Source organism: Syngnathoides biaculeatus, chromosome 1 (genome assembly GCF_019802595.1).
Source record: "Syngnathoides biaculeatus isolate LvHL_M chromosome 1, ASM1980259v1, whole genome shotgun sequence".
NCBI classification, from domain to species: domain Eukaryota; kingdom Metazoa; phylum Chordata; class Actinopteri; order Syngnathiformes; family Syngnathidae; genus Syngnathoides; species Syngnathoides biaculeatus.
In genome coordinates, this window is record NC_084640.1 from 11,707,664 (window position 1) to 11,726,680 (window position 19,017).

The window sequence follows — 19,017 nt, forward strand, 5'->3', positions numbered from 1 at the left end:
GCGCGCTGTTATTATTTATTTCTTTTGTTTCATGTGGATATAACAATAACAACGGCGTCCAATTCGCGACCTGTGAATATCAGCGTGAGCGGATGACAGCGCCGTGCTCCTGCTACCGCACCGACACATCGGGAAAACCATCTGGGGGAGGATGAAGCGGCGCAATGCGGACTGCAGCAAACTCAGACGGCCGTTAAAACGGAACCGAATCACCGAGGGTATATATAGCAGGTACAAGAGGGGGGGGATAAAAAAAAAATGGAAAAAAAAAGGTTGCGGGGACGCTATTGTGTAACAATGGCACCTCTCGATGCCGACATTGCTCGCTGTGTCCCATTCGCGTTGAACGACAATGTGCGTTTCGAGTGATGATGGGAACAAGCTAAAGTAACGTTCTGCTTCAACGTGTTGTTTTTGATGCTGGCTAGCTAACGTTTTGCTCGTACAAATCTGGTTTAGCGTTTAAATGTTTGGCAGAAATCGGTCAGTGGATCGGCCAACACAATATATGTTTCATTACTGTCCAAAACGGATTTTGACAAAATGTCAAAAAGGCGAATGTTGCGAGTATTGCTTTATAAGGAATAACAATACTGTTTAAAACATAGCACTTTTATTTTAAACAAAGAAGAAACAAAGTAAATTCACAGAAAAAAAATGCATGTTAATAAAGTATAAAGTAGAAGTAATTAGAGTTCGGTGCAATCTTTATTATTTCTCTGGTTATAGCAATTTTGAAACATTTTGAGGATAAAAGGTTCCATCTCATCACATTACACCATTATCAAAATATACTACGATATATATATACTCAGCACTTTGTGCAAATATAACTAGCATGGATAGCATACTTTATCATGACTGTATCTATTCTATCTCAAATCATGCCGATTGCGACATAACTATAAATTAGCCCGAATCCACGTCATCAAAATCCGCCTCGACAATTTCAAGCCGGCTCACTTTTGTCCCACACGTAATTATCTCCAGAGTGTGTCTTTTTGTCTACCTCTTCCCCGCAGTACTTTCCTGTATCTGAAGTTCCTGGTTGTCTGGGTGTTAGTTCTGCTGGCCGACTTTGTCTTGGAGTTCAGGTTTGAGTACCTGTGGCCCTTCTGGCTTTTCCTCCGCAGCGTCTACGATTCCTACAGGTATCAGGGACTGGTAAGAGGTTTTTTTTGTTGTTTTTTTTTTTCATTAATAAAAAACAATTCAGTGCATTCCCAAAGATGGTGAAATTTGCAGCTGCATATTTCTCGCATTTCAGGCGTTCTCATTCTTCTTCGTGTTCGTGGCACTCACGTCAGACATCATCTGCCTCCTCTTCATCCCCGTCCAGTGGCTGTTCTTCGCTGCCAGCACCTACGTGTGGGTCCAGTATGTGTGGCACACAGGTGAGTTGTGGTGTTTGCCATGAAGTCCTGGCCTTAAAGCATTAAAGGAGGGAATTTGCGGAAGAAAAATATTGACGATATGTGTGTGTGTGTGTGTGTGTGTCCCACGCAGAGAGAGGAGTGTGTCTCCCCACTGTGTCGCTGTGGATCCTGTTTGTGTACATCGAAGCCGCCATCCGGTTTAAAGACCTGAAGAACTTTCATGTTGACTTGTGTCGGCCTTTTGCTGCTCACTGGTAAGTCCTCATAAAAGGGCTCGCAATTATTTACACTTATTTCTTGGCATTGCCTCTGCCACATTTTCTTTCAATTAATAATGATGAATACGAAGCAGCTTGTATAAACATTTTTTTTTTGCTTCCCGTCAGTATTGGTTACCCAGTGGTGACTCTTGGCTTTGGCTTCAAGAGCTACGTGAGCTACAAGATGCGGCTAAGGAAGCAGAAAGACGTGCAAAAGGAGAACGAGTTCTACATGGAGCTGCTGCAACAGGCTCTGCCCCCGGAGCAACAGATGCTGCAGCGGCAAGAAAGGGAGGCAGAGGAGGGTGAGACGTGCACAAACGGCATTGCACCTTTTTGTGACAGTTTTGAATAGAAAGCAGCACAATTAGAGTGATAATGCTGAGAAACACCAGCTTTACAAAAAAAAAAATCCTTTTTTTGTCTTCTAATACTACTTGTATGTCCGTTTATTCTCCAGCTTCAGTGAAAGGGATTTCCGAAACGGAACCCTCCAACGGGTCTCAAAACGGGGGACCCCCGAGTAAGAAAACCACCCCAGTTCCGTTACCAGAACTGGAGTACCGGGAAAAAGGGAAGGACAGTGTGGCAAAAGAGCGTGAAAGCAAAAAACAAAACACGGTTGGAATCAATAACAACAACATTATACACTCACTGGACTCCAAAATACAGGAGACGGAATATATTGAGAACTGCATCAGGGCAAAGAAACTGAGCAACGACGTGGTGGGAGAGAACTCGCACGGCGACGCCGTCGTCCTTGCCGCTTCCAAAGAGGAGGCGGCGGGAAGCGGCAAGAACTACAAAAATGCCTCCGGAGGCGGAGTCTGCAACTCATCGCCGCGGAATCACAGTTTTAGCAACGGCAGCGTTCCCACGGGGTCGACGTCCAGCAAGAATGACAAAAAGCAGAAGGGCGCCGGGAAAAGTCCGAAGGATCCGCTGGAAAACTGCATCCCCAACAACCAGTTGGGAAAGATGGATGCTTTAGTACGGTAAGAAGAATTGTCCGGGAACTTAATCACCTTAATTTCCGCCCTACAGCGCACACCTGATTATAAGCCTCACCCAGTACATTTGTAAAGGAAATACCATTTGGTACATACATAAGCCGCACGAGTGTAAAAGCCGCAAGTGCCCACATTGAAACAAGATATTTACAAAGAAAGACTGTACACAGAAAGAGTTTTCAAAGTTTTAATACCTTAGCTTAGCTTAACTTAGCAACAACACAGTAGCATGAACAAGGCTGTTAAAAATGAAAAAAAAAAAAAAAACATACCGGTAAAAATCACTGAGACATGGCAGTAACAGCAGCAACACGCCGGAATAGCACTGACGCTAGCACAGCACTAACAGGGCCGATTATAAAAAAACATACTGGTAAAAGTCACTTCCTCGGCACATATATTCCACCGGTCTCTTGCCTATTCCGCTCAAGTGGCCCGTTGTGGCTGTTAGAAAAATGCACCACATATCACTACATAAGCCACAGGGTTGAAAGCGTGTGAAAAAAGTCATGGTTTATAAACCGGAAATTACGGTAATCTAACTACCTCGGTTTAAGGATTATAACAACGTCTTACATTTAAACACGCACATTGTGTGGGGTATAACCGGTAGTGTGTGTGTGTGTGTGTGTGTGTGTGGGGGGGGGGGGTTCAACTTTGGGAACCTACCTGTTCCCCTTTAACCCTGGAAAAGGTCCAAATGATTACTGGTCCAATCAGTAGTAGTTGCGAACAGAAATAACCTGCTGAGGTCAGTGTACCCTCACTGTCTTTTGCTCCCCCCCCCCCCCCACCCGGGTGTGAAAAGGATGGAGCAGGACATAAAACGCCTCAAGACAGACCTGCAGGCCAACAGACAGGTGGAGTCGGATTTGCGGAGTCAGCTGTCTTCCCTGAGCAGCCAAGACCGCAGCCTTCGCTCCGAACTGGGTCAGCTCCAGCAGGACAACGAGCTTCTCCAGAACAAGTGGGTAGAGCAGACAATCGAAAACCCGTTTTAGCCAGTGCCGCTGTAGCCAAACACTAAATGCCCAAAATTAAGGATTTGTTTTTCCCCCCATTACTGTCAAATGTCAAATTTAATGTTTCAATCCGCAACCGCAGGCTTCACAGTTCCGTGCAGGCCAAGCAGAAAGATAAGCAAACCATCACCCAGCTGGAGAAGAGGTTAAAAGCCGAGCAGGACGCCCGCGCCCTGGCCGAAAAACAGCTGGCCGACGAGAGGAAGAGGAAGAAGATGGAGGAGGCCACGGCGGCCAGAGCCGTGGCCTTGGCCGCGGCCACCAGGTACTCATCACAGCAGAAATATACGTGCAAGCAGTAAATATCAGGAGCGTAAGATTGATTTTGTTATCCAGAGTGGAGTCAACAGATTCGCTGCGTGGTCGTATCAGAGAGCTGGAGACGGAGTGCAAGAAGCTCAGCGTGGACGTGAAAGTGAAAGAGGAGCAAATTAGAGATTTGGAAGGCAAATGCCAGGTAGAGCTGCCGATTATCCGAACATCGTGGTCGGGGTTTCATACCAGCGCGCCCATCCTGACTCTCGTGCGCAGGAATTGCGGAAGTACAAAGAGAACGAGAAGGACACGGAGGTGCTGATGTCGGCGCTGGCAGCCATGCAGGAGAAGACGCAGCACCTGGAGAACAGCCTGAGTGCCGAGACCAGGATCAAGCTGGATCTGTTCTCCGCGCTGGGCGACGCCAAGCGGCAGCTGGAGATCGCGCAAGGTAGAGGCGGCCTCTGTTCGTTTTCGAGTGCGTTTGACCTTGTCAGGGTCGCGGGTGAGCTCTGGGCAAGAGACCAGCATGAAGATGTGTACAATTTAAACTTTCATTTTTTTTTGTTGTTGGGGGGAGTAAAGAGGTCCCTCACGGTCCGGTCTGTTCCCCACTCGTTCAGGTCAGATCCACCAGAGGGAGCAAGAGATTGCAGAGCTCAAGCAGAAGATCGCCGAGGTGATGGCGGTGATGCCGAGCCTCTCGTACTCGCCGGACAGCAGCAACCTGAGCCCCGTGACGCCGCACTACTCCTCCAAGTTCATGGACAATAGTCCGTCGTCCCTGGACCCCAACGCCTCGGTCTACCAGCCCCTCAAAAAATGACTAGACTGAATTGTCTTTTTTTTTTGTTTTGTTTGTTTTTTTTTTTTTAAAGGAAAAGCTCTCTGTTAAGGGTCATTATGAGTTTACAAGCATCTGACAGATTTTGCACAGAGGGACGCAACTCCAAACATATCTGCATTGTTTTCTTTTTTTGAGAGGGTTTGTGATGTTCAGCGTTGAAATAAACGAGGGGAAAGAGGAATAATTTGTTGGACAAATGAAGAAAAAGCCATTGTCGTTGCTTTGTGATTTATTTTTTTTCCCCCTCTTGAGTCAACAGTTCTCATCTTTATCTTAAAGGCACTTAAAAACATCAATTTAAGAGAAACATGAATGTAAAACTATTCATGCTTTGTGATTATGAGGTGATGGTTTTCTTTTAACTCCTTTAAAAAAAAAATCAAAATTCCATTTACTTGCTTGATTGATAATCTAAATGCCTCCAAGATTAATCAAGGCACTGCCAAAACATATCACCTTTTTTTTTTGTGCTGCAAATAACATTTTCTCTCCACATAGACTAAATTACAAGCCGTTATGGCATAATCACTGAATTTGACGATGTCCGGTTTTATATCATTTTTGCATATTTTACAGTGCCTTTCGATTGTGCAATTTCTTGAAAAGCTGCAGCCGAGCTGCAGCCGGGCTGCGCGTGGCAATTTTTTTTTTTTCATATCTAAAGGCAAATAACAATGAAACGTCACCAGCTCAAAGGAGAACTCGTTTTTTTCAATTTACATACAAATACGACAGACGGAGTTTTGTGGAAAGGGAAACTACTTTTTTTAAATTATTATTTTGGTAGTGACACAGTCTTGGTGCACCAAACAAACCAAAACTGATTGTGTTCAATTTGTTTACAACGATGTACACTAACTTACAAAGGAATGTTGCTTTGTTTATTTAAGTGCCAAGTGTTACTGTGTGTTACCCACTCTTCAATTGATGTAACTAGAATTTTTTTTTATTTTTAAAAGGTGCTGTTTTATTATTTGTGTCACTAGAGCGTATGTAGATGGTTGAAGGTGATGAAGCAACAAGTTGTCACTTTGATTTTCTTTTCTTTGGGGGGGGGTGGATTTAATTATGAGGCAGTATTTTTGCATATCTCAGCGAGTTCGGTTGACTTTGCTGTACTTTCCAAGCGGGCGGGAATTCTGTGAATGTGAACCATTTTTGATCATGTTTGTGCTTTCATGTGACCTACCTGAAACGAAATCGTTTGTGGATCGGTCTGACTTTGTAAAATGCAGTTGACATTGTGAGAAAAGAAAAAAAAAGGGACAAAGAGAGGTCAACATAATTTGTGTGTTTATGTATTTTGTATTATGCCTAAGTCGGTAAATTTTTTTTTTTTGCTGTCTTTTAAATTTCAAATAGTCTGTGCACAAAAAAGAAAACTTAATGCAAAATAATTATCAAAAATAGCAAATATTTTCTTTAACTGCCTGAATGCTGCTTTGTAGTCAGTATCTTAAATTTATTTAGTTATTTTATTTTTTATGTATTTATTTATCGGGAGGCATGATCCTCCACCTGTGAAATGCCCCACAAACGTTACAAGGTAGACAAAAGTTAACTGCGGTAACTCCCATCCATCTATTTTCTGAGCTGCTTATCCTCAAAAGGATTACGGGAGTGCTGGGGCCTGTCCCGGCTGTCTTCAGGCAGGAGGCGGGGTGCACCCTGAACTAGTTGCCAGCCAACCACAGGGCACATAGAGAGCACCTAGGGGCAATTTAGTGTCCAATTAATTTTGCATGTTTTGGGGGGATGTAGGAGGAAACCCACGCAGGCACGGGAAGAACATGCAAACTCCACACAGGCGGGGCCGAGATTCAAACTCAGAACTGTGAGGCCAACGCTCTAAACAGTTGCTCCACCGTGCTATCCCTCTTTAACTTGTTAAATGGAAATATATTTTACTTTCCGACGCAGTTTGAACGCAGCTTAATTGGTTTTGTTGCGTTTTTCACACGAACGCTTGGATTTCCGAGAAACGCGAAAGCACCACGAGGACGCACTCGCCATCAAGATTTCGCCGGTCAACACTTAAAAAAAAAAAAAAACTTCATTTCACATCTGCGGACTTCCTGGACGTTTTACGCCGATATGGACGCCTTGAAGTCGGCCGGCAGAGCCATGATCCGAAAACCAAGTGCGGCTAAACAGTCCTGGACTGCGGGAAGACACCGAAGTAAGACGTGCACGTGCTTTGTTTTGTGTGGGTGTTTTTTTTTTTTTTTTTTTTTTTTTCCTCCTCGAAAACTAAAAATAAAAGACGATGCAATTTTAAGTGGCGCTTACTACTTTGATCACCAATCTTTTTGTTTTGACTTGTATTGTGTAAAGCTTATCCACTCAAATAGGTTTGTAGACATTCTCAAAATTTTGGCTTAATTAGAATGAAGCGACTAGTTGAAGTAACAGGTGCATTTTTATTTGAAGATACACTGAGAACTATGAAACACTTTTACTTCCTTTTGACAGATAAAAGGTCAGACGAGAGTCACAAATTGATAAGAGTGATTGATTTCCTTTTCCTTCCATTTCCTCGCTAATTGATGTACATAGATATTTAATATGCGAGTTCAGGTTGTACCCTTGCCTCTTGCCCGTTGACAGCTGGGATAGGCTCCAGCATTCCCCGCGACCCTTGTGAGGATAAGTGGCTAAGAAAATGGATGGCTGGATAAAAATCAAATTAATAAAAGCATTGTATCATTTGAGTCATCCAGCTAAACCACCAACGGTCCATTTTTTTCATTATTATTATTTTTTTTTTACTGACTCACCAATATTTTTATTAGCGTATACACTTTGCGGTGCTTGGCACAGATTTACCGGCACCTGAAAAACATTGTTGGAATCTCCAAAACAACTACTTTTCACGCATTTAGACGCGTTATCAAGAAGTTGCATCCGTCAGCCGCGCCCATCAAAGTCTGGGCTAGCGGCAAGGCCCCGACGAGATAAAAGGCTAAAGCTAACGTCTGTTGTTATGTCATCTCCCCAAACTTCTAAGAGCCGTGAGCGACGCAATTCCAAAAAAAAGAAAGAAAAAAGGGATGACCTGACTAGACAGCGTAATGAGAGAAGGCAGTTCTGAAAGTCGTACTCGTGGCTGACTTGCTCACTTCTGCTACTGATCTTTAACAAAACAGGCGGACTCTGAATCAGAGTCAGCGCCTCCAAATCTGAGACCATGGTCCTCAGTCGGAAAAGGGTGCCGTGCCCTCTCCGGGTCGGGGATGAGGTCCTGCCCCATGTGGAGGAGTTCAAGTATCTTGGGGTCTTGCTCACGAGGAATGGAGCGGGCGATCGACAGACGGATCGGTGCAGCGTCTGCAGTGATGCGGACTTTGTACAGGTCCGTTGTGGTAAAGAGTGAGCTAAGTCAAAAGGCGAAGGTCTCAATTTACCAGTTGATCTACGTTCCGAGCCTCACTTATGGGCACGAGCTGTGGGTCGTGACCGAAAGAACAAGATCCCGAATACAAGCGGGCGAAATGAGTTTTCTCCGCAGGGTGTCTGGGCTCTCCCTTAAAGATTGCGTGAGAAGCTCGGTCATCCGGAGGGGCTCAGTGTCGAGTCAGATGAGGTGGCTGGGGCATCTGATCCGGATGCCTCCTGGACGCCTCCCCGGTGAGGTGTTCCGAGCGTGTCCCACCGGAACGAGACCCCAAGGACGATCCAGGAGAGACTATGTCTCTCGGCTGGCTTGGAAACGCATCGGGATCCCTCCGGAAGAGCTGAAAGAAGTGGCTGGGGAAAGGGAAGTCTGGGTATCCCTCCTGAAGCCACTTCCTCCGCGGCCCGACCCGGAGAAGCGGTAGAAAATAGATGGATGGATGAAGGCGGACTCAAATGTATCTAACATGGGGATTTTCACTTTTTTTTGTCTTTCAACAGAGACTTTCAATTTTCAGGCGTTCTCATACAAGGTCAAAACGAGGTGGAAATATTTGAGACTTCTCAGACCGTTAAAGTGTCCGAGATAAGAACTAGGAGAGGGTTCGCAAAAGCAATTCTGTTGAAGATGTAATTTCTGCTGAGTCATGTAGGTCGCTTTGTTTTGAGTGACAACTTCTATTCTTTAAAATATGTCCGTGATAAACCAAAAAATGTTCATTCTGACATCTCAACGAGATCACACAGAAAAACAGATTTAAAACTTCTCTGTAATTGGCTGGATTATTTTTTTTCTCCCCCCTTTGAAAAAGGTATTTTACGCTAATCGTGTTGTTAACACCGACGATTAGCGGAATTAAGGCTTCCCGGTAAATGCGGCTACTGACCCATTTATTAGAAGCGGCGCATTGTCGTGTAGAGTCCGGAATTGTACAGGATCGGGCTTCGCGGACCGCATTCCTCGCTCGGGTCGACCTGTATTAACTGTGTCCAACTCTGCAGGTTTTCCGCGGGCCTGCGTTGCATAAAGTTCCAATTATGTTTATGTCGTTAAATGTTTTCACGGCTAGGTCACATTAAATGGTACCGGTTTCTTCATCAAATCCTGCACCACCAAATTTCCAAGTGGTTTTTCCTTATCCACCCCCTCAACTGGACTTGGAATCCACTTTCAGTGCACGTGATACATGTACTTCGTGCCTTGGTTGAGTACTTTTGTGGTGCATGGACACAGTTGACAGTTGCTATGGCGATTGTGTGTTTAGCCAACTGTCTGCCCTTTTGGGCCAGCGTGGAAATAGATGTGGCAGAGTCTCAACTGACGGATATACAGTATTATCGACTTGCTTCTGTACCACTTTTTATATAGGGTTGTTGTTATTTTCTTTAATTATTATTATTTTTGCTCAGAGTGTGACTTTATTGTAGCTGCCATGTATGTCGAGCCTCCCCTCGAAACTCCCCGGACACCCTTTCCCCTCCTTCCTTGCTCTAAGGAAATTAATGTAAACACAGATCCAGAGTCGGGGGCGGACTGCACCAAAACTGATAAGAAACCACGCAGCTGCTCCTTCGGCAGTCACACGATGACACCCCCCCCCCCCCCCACTCTTTTCCCCAAAACGTGCCTGTTACATTGCGTCCCGAAATGTTCAACGAGCACATTCCCAAACTTTTGATGTTTGACTAACAGGGACGAGATGTTGTTTTCGGAGATGATTATGTTGACTTTACATTGACCGTACCGCTGACCTAGATATGACGTCCCCACCCCATCCCACCCATTTCCGAAGAGCCCACCAGTTCGCAGAAACGCAAAGGCTGCCTCGTGAAGTGATGGCGAAGACGCCGAAGTTGATTTAATTCCAATTATCGTTGTGAGCACATCACGAGAAAGTGAAGAGCAAAGGGCAAGGTTGCAACTCAAACATGAGAGCCACGACAGTTACGGCACTGAGAAGAAAATCAATTCATAGATTAAAGGCCATTTTTAAAAAAAAAAATGGTGATTGGAGATATTGTGATGAAAGGGAGCAGGTGGAGGGACAATTACAAAGATGGAGGTATGCACGGGAAAGGAGAGGAATGAAGATTAGCCGAAGTAAAAAGAATGAGGGGGAAGAGTAAGGCTACAGGGAGAAGAGATAGCGAGGGTGGACGACTTCAAAAACTTGGGGTCAACAATCCAGAGCGATGGTGAGTGAAGAACCGGGTCCAAGCAGGGTGGAACAACTGGCGGAAGGTGTCTGGTGTTCTATGTGACAGAAGAGTCTCCGCTAGGATGAAGGGCAAAGTTTAGAAAACAGTGGTGAGGCCGGCCACGATGTACGGATTAGAGACGGTGGCACTGAAGAGACAACACGAAGCAGAACTGGAGATTGTTGGGGTTCTCGTTCGGAGTGAACCGGTTGGATAAGATTAGAAATGAGCTCATTAGAGGGACAGCCAAAGTTGGACGTTTTGGAGACAAGGTGAGAGAGAGAGAAGACTTAGATGCTTTGGACATGTCCAGAGGCAAAAGAGCGAGAGGGAGACCGAAGACAAGGTTGATGGATGTTGTGAGGGAAGACATGAGGACGGCGGGTGTTAGAGAGGAAGATCATTATGGAAAAAGATGACAGGCTGTGGTGACCCCTACCGGGACAAGCCGAAAGAAAAAGAAGACGAACCCAAGCAATGACTTGACTCAACTTGCTTGACCGCTGCCACAGTAAATTTGGAACTTGCTTGGAACTTGAATCTTAACACTTGAGATTGACTTAAAAATATGCATAAAATGTCATCTCCGCCCACCTCGTCTATGACTCTAAAAAAGCATCGCCCGCTGATCTGTTTGCACGACGTCTTCATTTTATGTCCGGCAGAGCTCCCAGAGAACTGGACCGACACGAGGGAGACCATCTTGGCGGGGATGACCTTTCACGTCCGTCACCTCGGCACGACCTTAGTGGACCGGCCCAAAGGCGAGGACCTGGCGGCGGCGGCGGTAAAGAGGATTGTTGCCACGGTAAGACTTTGTTTACTAGTGCTGCTTTCAGAGAAAGCAATCTTGGCTATACTGCTTTGTTCGTCAGGCTAAAGCCAGTGGGAAGAAAGCGCAGAAAGTCGGGCTTAAAGTGTCCACTCAAGGGATCGCCGTCTTGGACCGCTCCACCGACAGCTTCATGGAAAACATCTCCATATACCGGTAACGTGTGCGCCAACTGTCGGTAACGTGCGCTACATTTGTCCTTATATGTCTTCACCACGGCGCCCCTGCAGAATATCCTACTGCACGGTGGACAAAGTCCACGACAGACTGTTTGCGTTCATCGCTCAGAACACCGTCAACGGGACGCTGGAGTGCCACGCCTACCTGTGCTCCACCAAGAAAGTGGTGAGGAGCGACGCCGTCTCCACGAGAAAGTGCTGCAATTCACGCGTATGTGTGTGTTTTTTTTCACAGGCTCGTGCGGTAGCTTTGACCGTAGCTCAGGCTTTCCGAGTGGCGTTTGAACTTTGGCAAGTGACACTAGAAGGTAAGTTTATGATACCGTAATTCCCGACCTCCAGGGCGCACCTGGTTATAAGCCTCACCGAGTACATTTGTAAAGGAAATACCATTTGGTACACACATACACCGCAGCTGTGTAAGCGCGCATGTGCCCACATTGAAACTCACATTCAAATAAGAGATATTTACAAAGAAAGATAGTACATAGAAAGAGTTTAATGCTAGCAGGGCGCTAGCGCTAACAGGGCTGGTTAAAAAAAAAAAATTACTGGTAAATATCACTTGAGACACGGCAGTAACACAGCGGCAACACGCTAGCACAGCACTACCGCTAGCGCAGCGCTAACAGTGCCGGTAAAAGTCACTTTCTCGGCACATATCTCACTCTCACCTTGCGGCCGTTTAGAAAAAAAATGCAAAAATTACCCGCATAAATGGCAGGGTTGAAAGCGTGCGAAAAAAGTCATGGCTTGTAGGCCAGAAATTACGGTAATCCTAATAATAATAATTTACTTTACAATTCGAGTCAGGGACGGCACGATTCTCAGATGTGCTGAAAAATTATTCTCACCTTTTTTGTGCGTCAAGCGGTTTACGCTCCTCGATCTGCGAGGAAAAACGGTCCTGTGGCCTGTGTTCTAGAAAAAGGAAGGCGAGGCCAGTCCGGTTCAGGCGAGGGGGTCGGCGGTAGTTCCGGAAGCGAGAGATCCTCCAGCCCCAAAGGTAACGGCGCTGCCATCACCTACAAGCACAACAATAATACGCACTATTTGAAAGAAATGTTTCTGTGACTGTTTCCTGCAAGACGTGGCCAGCGTCGACCTGTTGGACTTTGAGGACAATTTTGGAGCAGAAACCAATGACAATGTTGACCAGCTGGACAACCACAGGACACGTGAGAGTCATAATAATCCATCTTGGGTAAGGCACGGAATTGTGACACAATTGCATAAAATTACTTTGTGATGTGTGACGACATAAAGCGCCCCCCCCCCCCTTTCAAAATGTAGAAACTACACAACGATTTGGACGAGGCCTTCTCCAGGTGAGCTTGGTGTTGTCTAGTTTTTGTAAAACTGATTCTTGCTAATCCCCCCCATGTGATTAATGTTCAAGTGGGTTAGTAAAATCTGACTGACTGTGTTTTGTTTACTCGTCAACTCAGACTGGCCTTGTCGCGTACCAACTCCCAGATCCTGGACCCTGGGCTGATGCCCCAAGACTGGCTGAGTGAACCCGATTGGAACGGCACCAACGGAAACGCCCCCGGTCTTATTTTCTAATTCGCTTTAAAACAAGACGCTCCAAGTGTATGTACAGCAATAATAACTTTGTTTCAAATATCCATATGTATTCATTCCCAAAATAAGCAAGAGTAATATTACAGCGCTCCCCATGAATTGGGGAAAAAAACTGCAAGCCAAAAATGATTGTAATTGCGCATTTGTGCCACAAGACGGCAGCAAAGCACTTACTATTAGGCAAGGCTACAAGCTGAAAATAAATGAACATCCTCCCTTTACTTCAATACAGTTCCTTGGCCTCAAAATTATTGCAAAAAGCATTTTTAATACTAAGTGTGCATTTGGCTTGAGCAGAAGAACAGCGAGTAGGTGACTTTTTCAGTAAATAACAGGTTAGCTTCTGCATAAATATCTATCAAATTCATGAATGACAAACTGACACTCAGCGGACTTCCCTGTATATTTTTTAAACTTTTGTTTGTATGATTCACATGACTAATACGATCTTTGATAATAATAAAAGCTGAACAAATCAAAAGAACTGTAATTTGTGCAGCTGTGTGAATAATTGGCCGATCTTGTGCGTGTGCATTCATTACATATTTTTTTTAACATTTGAAATATTAACACCTGAATGGGTGGATGCTATTTTTTCATCTTACATCAATAAATACGGAGGTTACTCTATATTTTGTGACATATGAAACAAAAAAACGATCTGAGAAAACAGCAGTTTACTCTTTAACCAGCAGGTGGCAATGTTGGACTGGAGACGTTAATTAACCTGCCTTTTGCCATTCAATGTACTGTTGATCCAACCATCCATTTTCTGAGCCGCCTATCCTCACAAGTGAGCCAATCCCAGCCATTTTAGTGACGTATGAGATGCAAAAAAAAGTGCAATTTACTCTTTAACCAGCAGGTGGCAATGTTGGACCGGAGACGTTTAACAGTGACCTGTCTTTTGACATTCAATGTACTGCTGATCAAGCCATCCATTTTCTGAGCTGCCTATCCTCACAAGTGAGCCGATCCAAGCTATTTTCGGGCAGGTAGCGGGCATAACCCCGAACTGACCATTCGCACTGCCACTCTGTCTTTATCTTGGGGAAAAATGGCCATCTGTAAATTGTCCTCACAAGTTAAGAGAATTCAGTTCACCAGTTGAAAAATGCAAATCCAATACACGTGATCTCGTCACGTCATGTGCTCGTTTTTGGGGGACTGAAAGTCATGTGGTCGAGTCATGTGTCCCCGCCCTTCTTACTTAACCACCTGCATTATTGAAGGCGCTCTCCTCGGGCTCGGTTTGAGGGACGCACGCAGGCACGCCGAGAAAGAGCAGAAAGGCCGAAAGTGTACAAGAGAAAAGAGAAATGCTTGCTGTAACGTGCATGTCGATTTGAAATACGGTGTTGAGAAGAGGCCTCAAAGGTCAAGTGAGAAATCGGAGACAAGCCCCCCCCCACTCCAATATGGGGGCCGACATCTGTCGTGGTTTGCTTCAGTCACATGATGACAAGTGATTCAATACAAGGCCTGTATGCTATGACGTAAAAGACAAAAATAACATTTTACATCTCTCACAGAACAAAAAAAAAAAAAAAAAGTCTCACTTCACAACCAAATAATGGACAAAAAAACCCCCTCCTGACCAACGTGCTTCAGTTCAGTTAGATGACACATTACTGCGCAAATAAACACCTGCTAATGGTCTGCAGTGGCGTTAATGAATGCAACCCCCCCCATCCCACCCTAAGTCACGATTAACGAAGAGCGTCATTAGCGGGTACGTTGAAAATATTTATTTCTCGATAATACATATGTGATCCATACTTGAACATTGACATTTTCCTGGAAAATAGGACAGGCGTTTGACTTAATTTCCTCACTTGACAATGGAGAAAATTAGCTTTTTTTTTTTTTTTTGTAACTGTTGTTAAATTTGTAGATGCAATGTAGATATGATTTTTTTAAACATCAATTAACTTTTTTTTTTTTTCAAAAAAAAAAATGCAGAAAAAAAGGATTTATACAAAAACAGTGCACTCCATTTTCCCTTAGTTGCTTTATAACACAGGTGTCAAACTCAAGGCCCGGGGACCAGATCCGGCCCGCCACACGATTTTATGTGGCCCGCGGAGGCAAATCATGCGTATGAGTTTTTTTGTTCAAATCTGTAACAACATTTTAAAATTGTCATATCATAAATGATAACATTGAGATATTTCTAGCATTTTTTTGTGTTACCATTACTATAAATTCCAAAACCAGTTCATAAATTTCATGTGTAAATATGATGAGCCGGTTCAAGATTTTTGTTCTTTCCCAGCCATAACAGCCCTCTGAGGGAAACTGCAATTACAATGTGGCCCGTGAAGAAAATGAGTTTGACACCCCTGCTTTAACAGAATCAAGCAACAATCAATTCTACACAGGTGTTTGTATCATACCACAATTTATCGATCTGTGTTGTAGTGGAACAAAAGTGAGGTTCATTCAGAGCTTGAAAAAAAATAAACGTAAAAATCACACTCAACAGGCACAACATTAGGAACACAAGACGGAATTGATAAGATGGGAGTTCTACACCACTGCACGCGAGGCGTTACAATAATAAACATAATATGACACTTTTCTTTCCCGTGACATTTTATTGACAACACGCGCTAAACAATCAAAAGGACACACGGGCGGCGGTGAGGGCAAATGAGGTGGAAAAGCGCTGATGCGGAGAAGGCGGACTAATGGGAGTCGGGGCTCGGGAGTGGAGATAATGAGAAAAGGGAGGGAGGGGGGGAGGCTGCGTGGGTGTCAGAGATAAAACATACGCAATAAGAGGAAGATATGACATGACATTCAAGCCTTTTTGGACAGCCGACTCGTGGTGGACATGTACGAATATGCTCTTTGCCCTCACTGGTAGGACAATTCAGCCCACTAGGAGAACAAGCGGGGTACACGAGTCAAACATCCAATTTTCTTTGCCGCTTATCCTCACAAGGGTCGCGGGGAGTGTTGGAGCCTATCCGAGCTGTCAACGGACAGGACACGGGGTACACCCTGAACTGGTTGCCAGCCAATCGCAGGGCACATAGAGACAAACAATCGCACTCACAATCACACCTAGGGGCAATTTGGAGTGTCCAATTAATGATGCATGTTTTTGGGATGTGGGAGGAAAGCAGAGTGCCCACCCAGAGAAAACCCACGAAGGCATGGGGAGAACATGCAAATCCCACAAAGGCGTACCCTGGATCAAGCCCGGGTCCTCAGAGCTGTGAGGCCAACGCTTTACCAGCTGATCCATTGGGCTGCCACGAGTCAAACAACTAAATGTTCCTTTTTTTTTTTAATCGTTGTATTTATTTTGTAAATCAATTGTCAACATAAGTGGGGGTCGGGGGGGGGTGGTGTTACAAGGTTTAAGTGATTTGGGGGCTGGGGGGGGCACTACCAATTACTATTTTGTGTCTGGGTGTGGGGCACTAAGCTAAGTTTTCCACCTCTCCATACACATCCATCCAAACAATGGTAAAGCATTGGCCTCACAGTTCTGAGGACCCGGGTTCGATCCCGACCCCGCTTCTGTGGAGTTTGCATTTCTCCCCGTGCCTGCGCGGATTTTCGGTTTTCTCCCACATCCCCAAAACATGCAACATTAATTGGACACCCTAAATTGCACATAGGTGTGATTGCGAGTACGACTATTTGTCTCTATGTGCCCTGTGATTGGCCGGCGACCAGTTCAGGGTGCACCCCGCCTCCTGTCCGTTGACAGCCGGGATATGCTCCAGTACGCCCCGTGACCCTTGTGAGGATAAGCGGCAAAGAAGACCGATACACCACCACCGGTACAGTATAAGGGAATCTTATTTGTTATAGATTGGAGTTCTCACAGCACACTTCTCCACTGGCTTTTGCAAATACATTTGGTGTCACTGAAGAACAATAATTCATACACGAATACACTGCGGATAGCATAGTGCTTTATCATCTCAATGCCACAATGTTAAAAAAAAAAAAAAAAAAGAAGCTCAACCTCAAATGAGCTTTCTTCTATCCATCTTGGCCTGAAATGCGAATCGTTGTCCTTCATTGGCCCCCCGACAGCCGCAAAATGAGGTTAAGTTCGTGTTGCGGATTGTGTCCATTATGCACATTATGCATTATGTATGCATTAATCCCATCCCGAAAGCTACAAAGTGCCCGATCGCGATTACGGTCATTTTCCATCCCACGCGGGGGCCATTTAAAAGTTTACGAGTGCAAGAAGTTAACGTCCGGACGTCAAAGTGCACGGAAGCTCGTTTAAAAAGTAGTGAGACGTCACTTTTAAAATCTTTATGACGGAACGATCCTCGGAATTTTATTCCGTCAGTCGCGGCCGCCGCGGGGAGTACGGCGTGGTGTGCTGTTAAAAAAAAAAAAAAAAAAAAAACTGTCACGTTTTATTCCTGAAATGTCAAGGGCGGCCCGCAAGCCCGAAAGATGGCGAGGACGCGCATCACCCAAAGCGACGTTGACACAAAGGCGAATCCACGGCAACGGCCCAAAAAAAAAAAAACGACAGATGGGACGGCCAGGAATGGGATTTTGGAAGCGAGTCAAACGTATGCACGGTTAGGGGCTGCTTTTGATCACAATAAACGTGATTTATGTCCTCCGTTGCTGCCCTTGTTGGAATCCTTTGATATTTCCCACAATTCTTCATTGTGCCAAGTGGAGTTGAACATTGAATCTGCATCTCGGCGCGTTTGGTTGCAGAATGCCTCTCAGGCTCTGAAATAGAAGAAAATGCATTGCAAGGCAATTCCGTACTTATTTTTTGATGGCTTATCATTTTTTTTTTTTTTTTTTTACCCTCGCTTTAAGCCTATTCAACAGTTTAACATTAATCCTGCCCAGGAAAATAACTCTGGGATATTTATTAAGTAGACAGTGAAGGATTGCATTACTTCAGCCAAGGAGATTATGTTTCCCCTCCTTGTTTCCTTGTTAGTAGAACCGCAGGGGGGGGAAAAAAAAAAAAAAAAAAAAAAAAAAAATCACAAAAAATGGATTTTCATAAAACGGGAGCGAGAGGAAGGGGGACATAAAATTGATTACGTTTTAATGGAGATCAAGCAAAAGGTGCAGATTTTTTTTAATTAAATCCACTTATGTTAATGTAATGATTTTCCATAATTTCTCCTACAAATGGATCTGAATGAAGTTCTGGCATATGCAGTTGTTACAAAGGGAAAATATTTGTGTACATATACAAATGTGTGTGCACTATATACACACACAAGCATACTGTACATAAGGGATACATATACATCCTGTATACACCCTGTCAAGGACTACTTATTGCTGATTACATTTTCAAAACATACCGTACTTTTAAAAATAAGGCATTTTTAAACAGTATAATAAAGAAAAAAAGCTCAAAGTTTGTGATGTTTAGCATCAAACTGAATACAAATACAGTACAATGCTTCGGTTCTCGACCACAATCCGTTCCAGAAAACAGTTCAGGAAGTGATTTGTTCAAAAACCGAATCGATGTTTCCCATTACAATGAATGGAAAAAGAAATAATGCGTTCCAAGCATAAAAAAATTTGGCTTTTTAAAGTATTTTTTAGCTTTTCCTGAAAATAAACTGTCTAGTAGAAATACATGTTTAGTTTAAATAATTAAAATAATTGAAGAAATATATTTATTTTTTGCCTAAAATGTATGCTTTAGTAGTCGAGTACACGAGGCTGGGAGTGCATTGCCTTTTCTGTAGTGTCTTTTTTTTTAATTAACAAACAAGAAACTTTTTCTATTAACAAACGTGCAGAATAACTTTTAAACAAGCAACTTGCCTTCTTTGGAGCCATGATTGGGGATTAATTCCATTTTCATTCGGTAACAGAAGCAAAAAAATCTCAAATTTTTCGTTCGAAAACAGATTTATTTGAAAACGGGGACGTTCGAGGATAATAAATGTAAACTCATGTTCATGAAGATACTAAAATAAATGTACACTAATACCAATAAAATGACTGGTATCAGTATATATTTATTTTTTGTATTTTTTAATTGAGTCATTGTGTATCTATTTGTGTAGGGAGTATATACCAACAACC

The 19,017-nt window shown here is 44.0% G+C and overlaps 3 protein-coding genes across 10 annotated transcripts in view; 2 read left to right on the forward strand and 1 right to left on the reverse strand.

Moving 5' to 3' along the window:
- Nucleotides 1–3: 3 nt before the first annotated feature.
- On the forward strand, nucleotides 4–6,039 carry maco1a (macoilin 1a). 2 transcript variants are annotated; one of them, XM_061816339.1, is made up of 11 exons: nucleotides 4–231; nucleotides 1,023–1,164; nucleotides 1,268–1,394; nucleotides 1,507–1,630; nucleotides 1,763–1,941; nucleotides 2,097–2,631; nucleotides 3,455–3,613; nucleotides 3,751–3,933; nucleotides 4,005–4,125; nucleotides 4,200–4,374; nucleotides 4,547–6,039. In XM_061816339.1, the coding sequence occupies exons 1-11, from the start codon at nucleotides 152–154 to the stop codon at nucleotides 4,747–4,749; spliced, it is 2,028 nt and encodes a 675-aa protein (XP_061672323.1). In that variant the 5' UTR covers nucleotides 4–151; the 3' UTR covers nucleotides 4,750–6,039. The 2 variants fall into 2 exon arrangements, with proteins under 2 accessions (XP_061672323.1, XP_061672332.1); XM_061816348.1 differs by lacking the exon at nucleotides 4–231 and adding an exon at nucleotides 253–387.
- A 699-nt stretch (nucleotides 6,040–6,738) lies between these two features.
- Nucleotides 6,739–13,447, forward strand: ldlrap1a (low density lipoprotein receptor adaptor protein 1a). The gene is made up of 9 exons (XM_061816389.1): nucleotides 6,739–6,949; nucleotides 11,028–11,170; nucleotides 11,238–11,350; nucleotides 11,425–11,539; nucleotides 11,609–11,681; nucleotides 12,299–12,379; nucleotides 12,462–12,577; nucleotides 12,667–12,701; nucleotides 12,822–13,447. Exons 1-9 carry the CDS (start codon nucleotides 6,865–6,867, stop codon nucleotides 12,937–12,939), a joined length of 879 nt encoding a protein of 292 aa, XP_061672373.1. The 5' UTR covers nucleotides 6,739–6,864; the 3' UTR covers nucleotides 12,940–13,447.
- Nucleotides 13,448–14,691: 1,244 nt separating this feature from the next.
- fndc5b (fibronectin type III domain containing 5b) overlaps nucleotides 14,692–19,017 on the reverse strand; it is a 70,224-nt gene continuing 65,898 nt past the window's right edge. For all 7 annotated transcript variants that reach the window (XM_061816434.1, XM_061816455.1, XM_061816445.1 and 4 more), the window contains one exon: nucleotides 14,692–17,682. The gene's annotated coding sequence lies outside the window, so the exon portion shown is untranslated. The remainder of the gene's footprint in view (nucleotides 17,683–19,017) is intronic.

What these genes read in the sequence shown, in the direction of transcription:
- maco1a (XM_061816339.1), top strand. Translation starts at nt 152, where the DNA reads ATGAAGCGGCGCAATGCGGACTGCAGCAAACTCAGACGGCCGTTAAAA. An exon ending in ATTTGGAAGGCAAATGCCAG is followed by an intron (nt 4,126 to 4,199) that starts GTAGAGCTGCCG and finishes TCTCGTGCGCAG; the next exon opens with GAATTGCGGAAGTACAAAGA. An exon ending in GCAGCTGGAGATCGCGCAAG is followed by an intron (nt 4,375 to 4,546) that starts GTAGAGGCGGCC and finishes CCACTCGTTCAG; the next exon opens with GTCAGATCCACCAGAGGGAG.
- ldlrap1a (XM_061816389.1), top strand. Translation starts at nt 6,865, where the DNA reads ATGGACGCCTTGAAGTCGGCCGGCAGAGCCATGATCCGAAAACCAAGT. An exon ending in TGTGCTCCACCAAGAAAGTG is followed by an intron (nt 11,540 to 11,608) that starts GTGAGGAGCGAC and finishes TTTTTTTCACAG; the next exon opens with GCTCGTGCGGTAGCTTTGAC. An exon ending in GAGATCCTCCAGCCCCAAAG is followed by an intron (nt 12,380 to 12,461) that starts GTAACGGCGCTG and finishes GTTTCCTGCAAG; the next exon opens with ACGTGGCCAGCGTCGACCTG.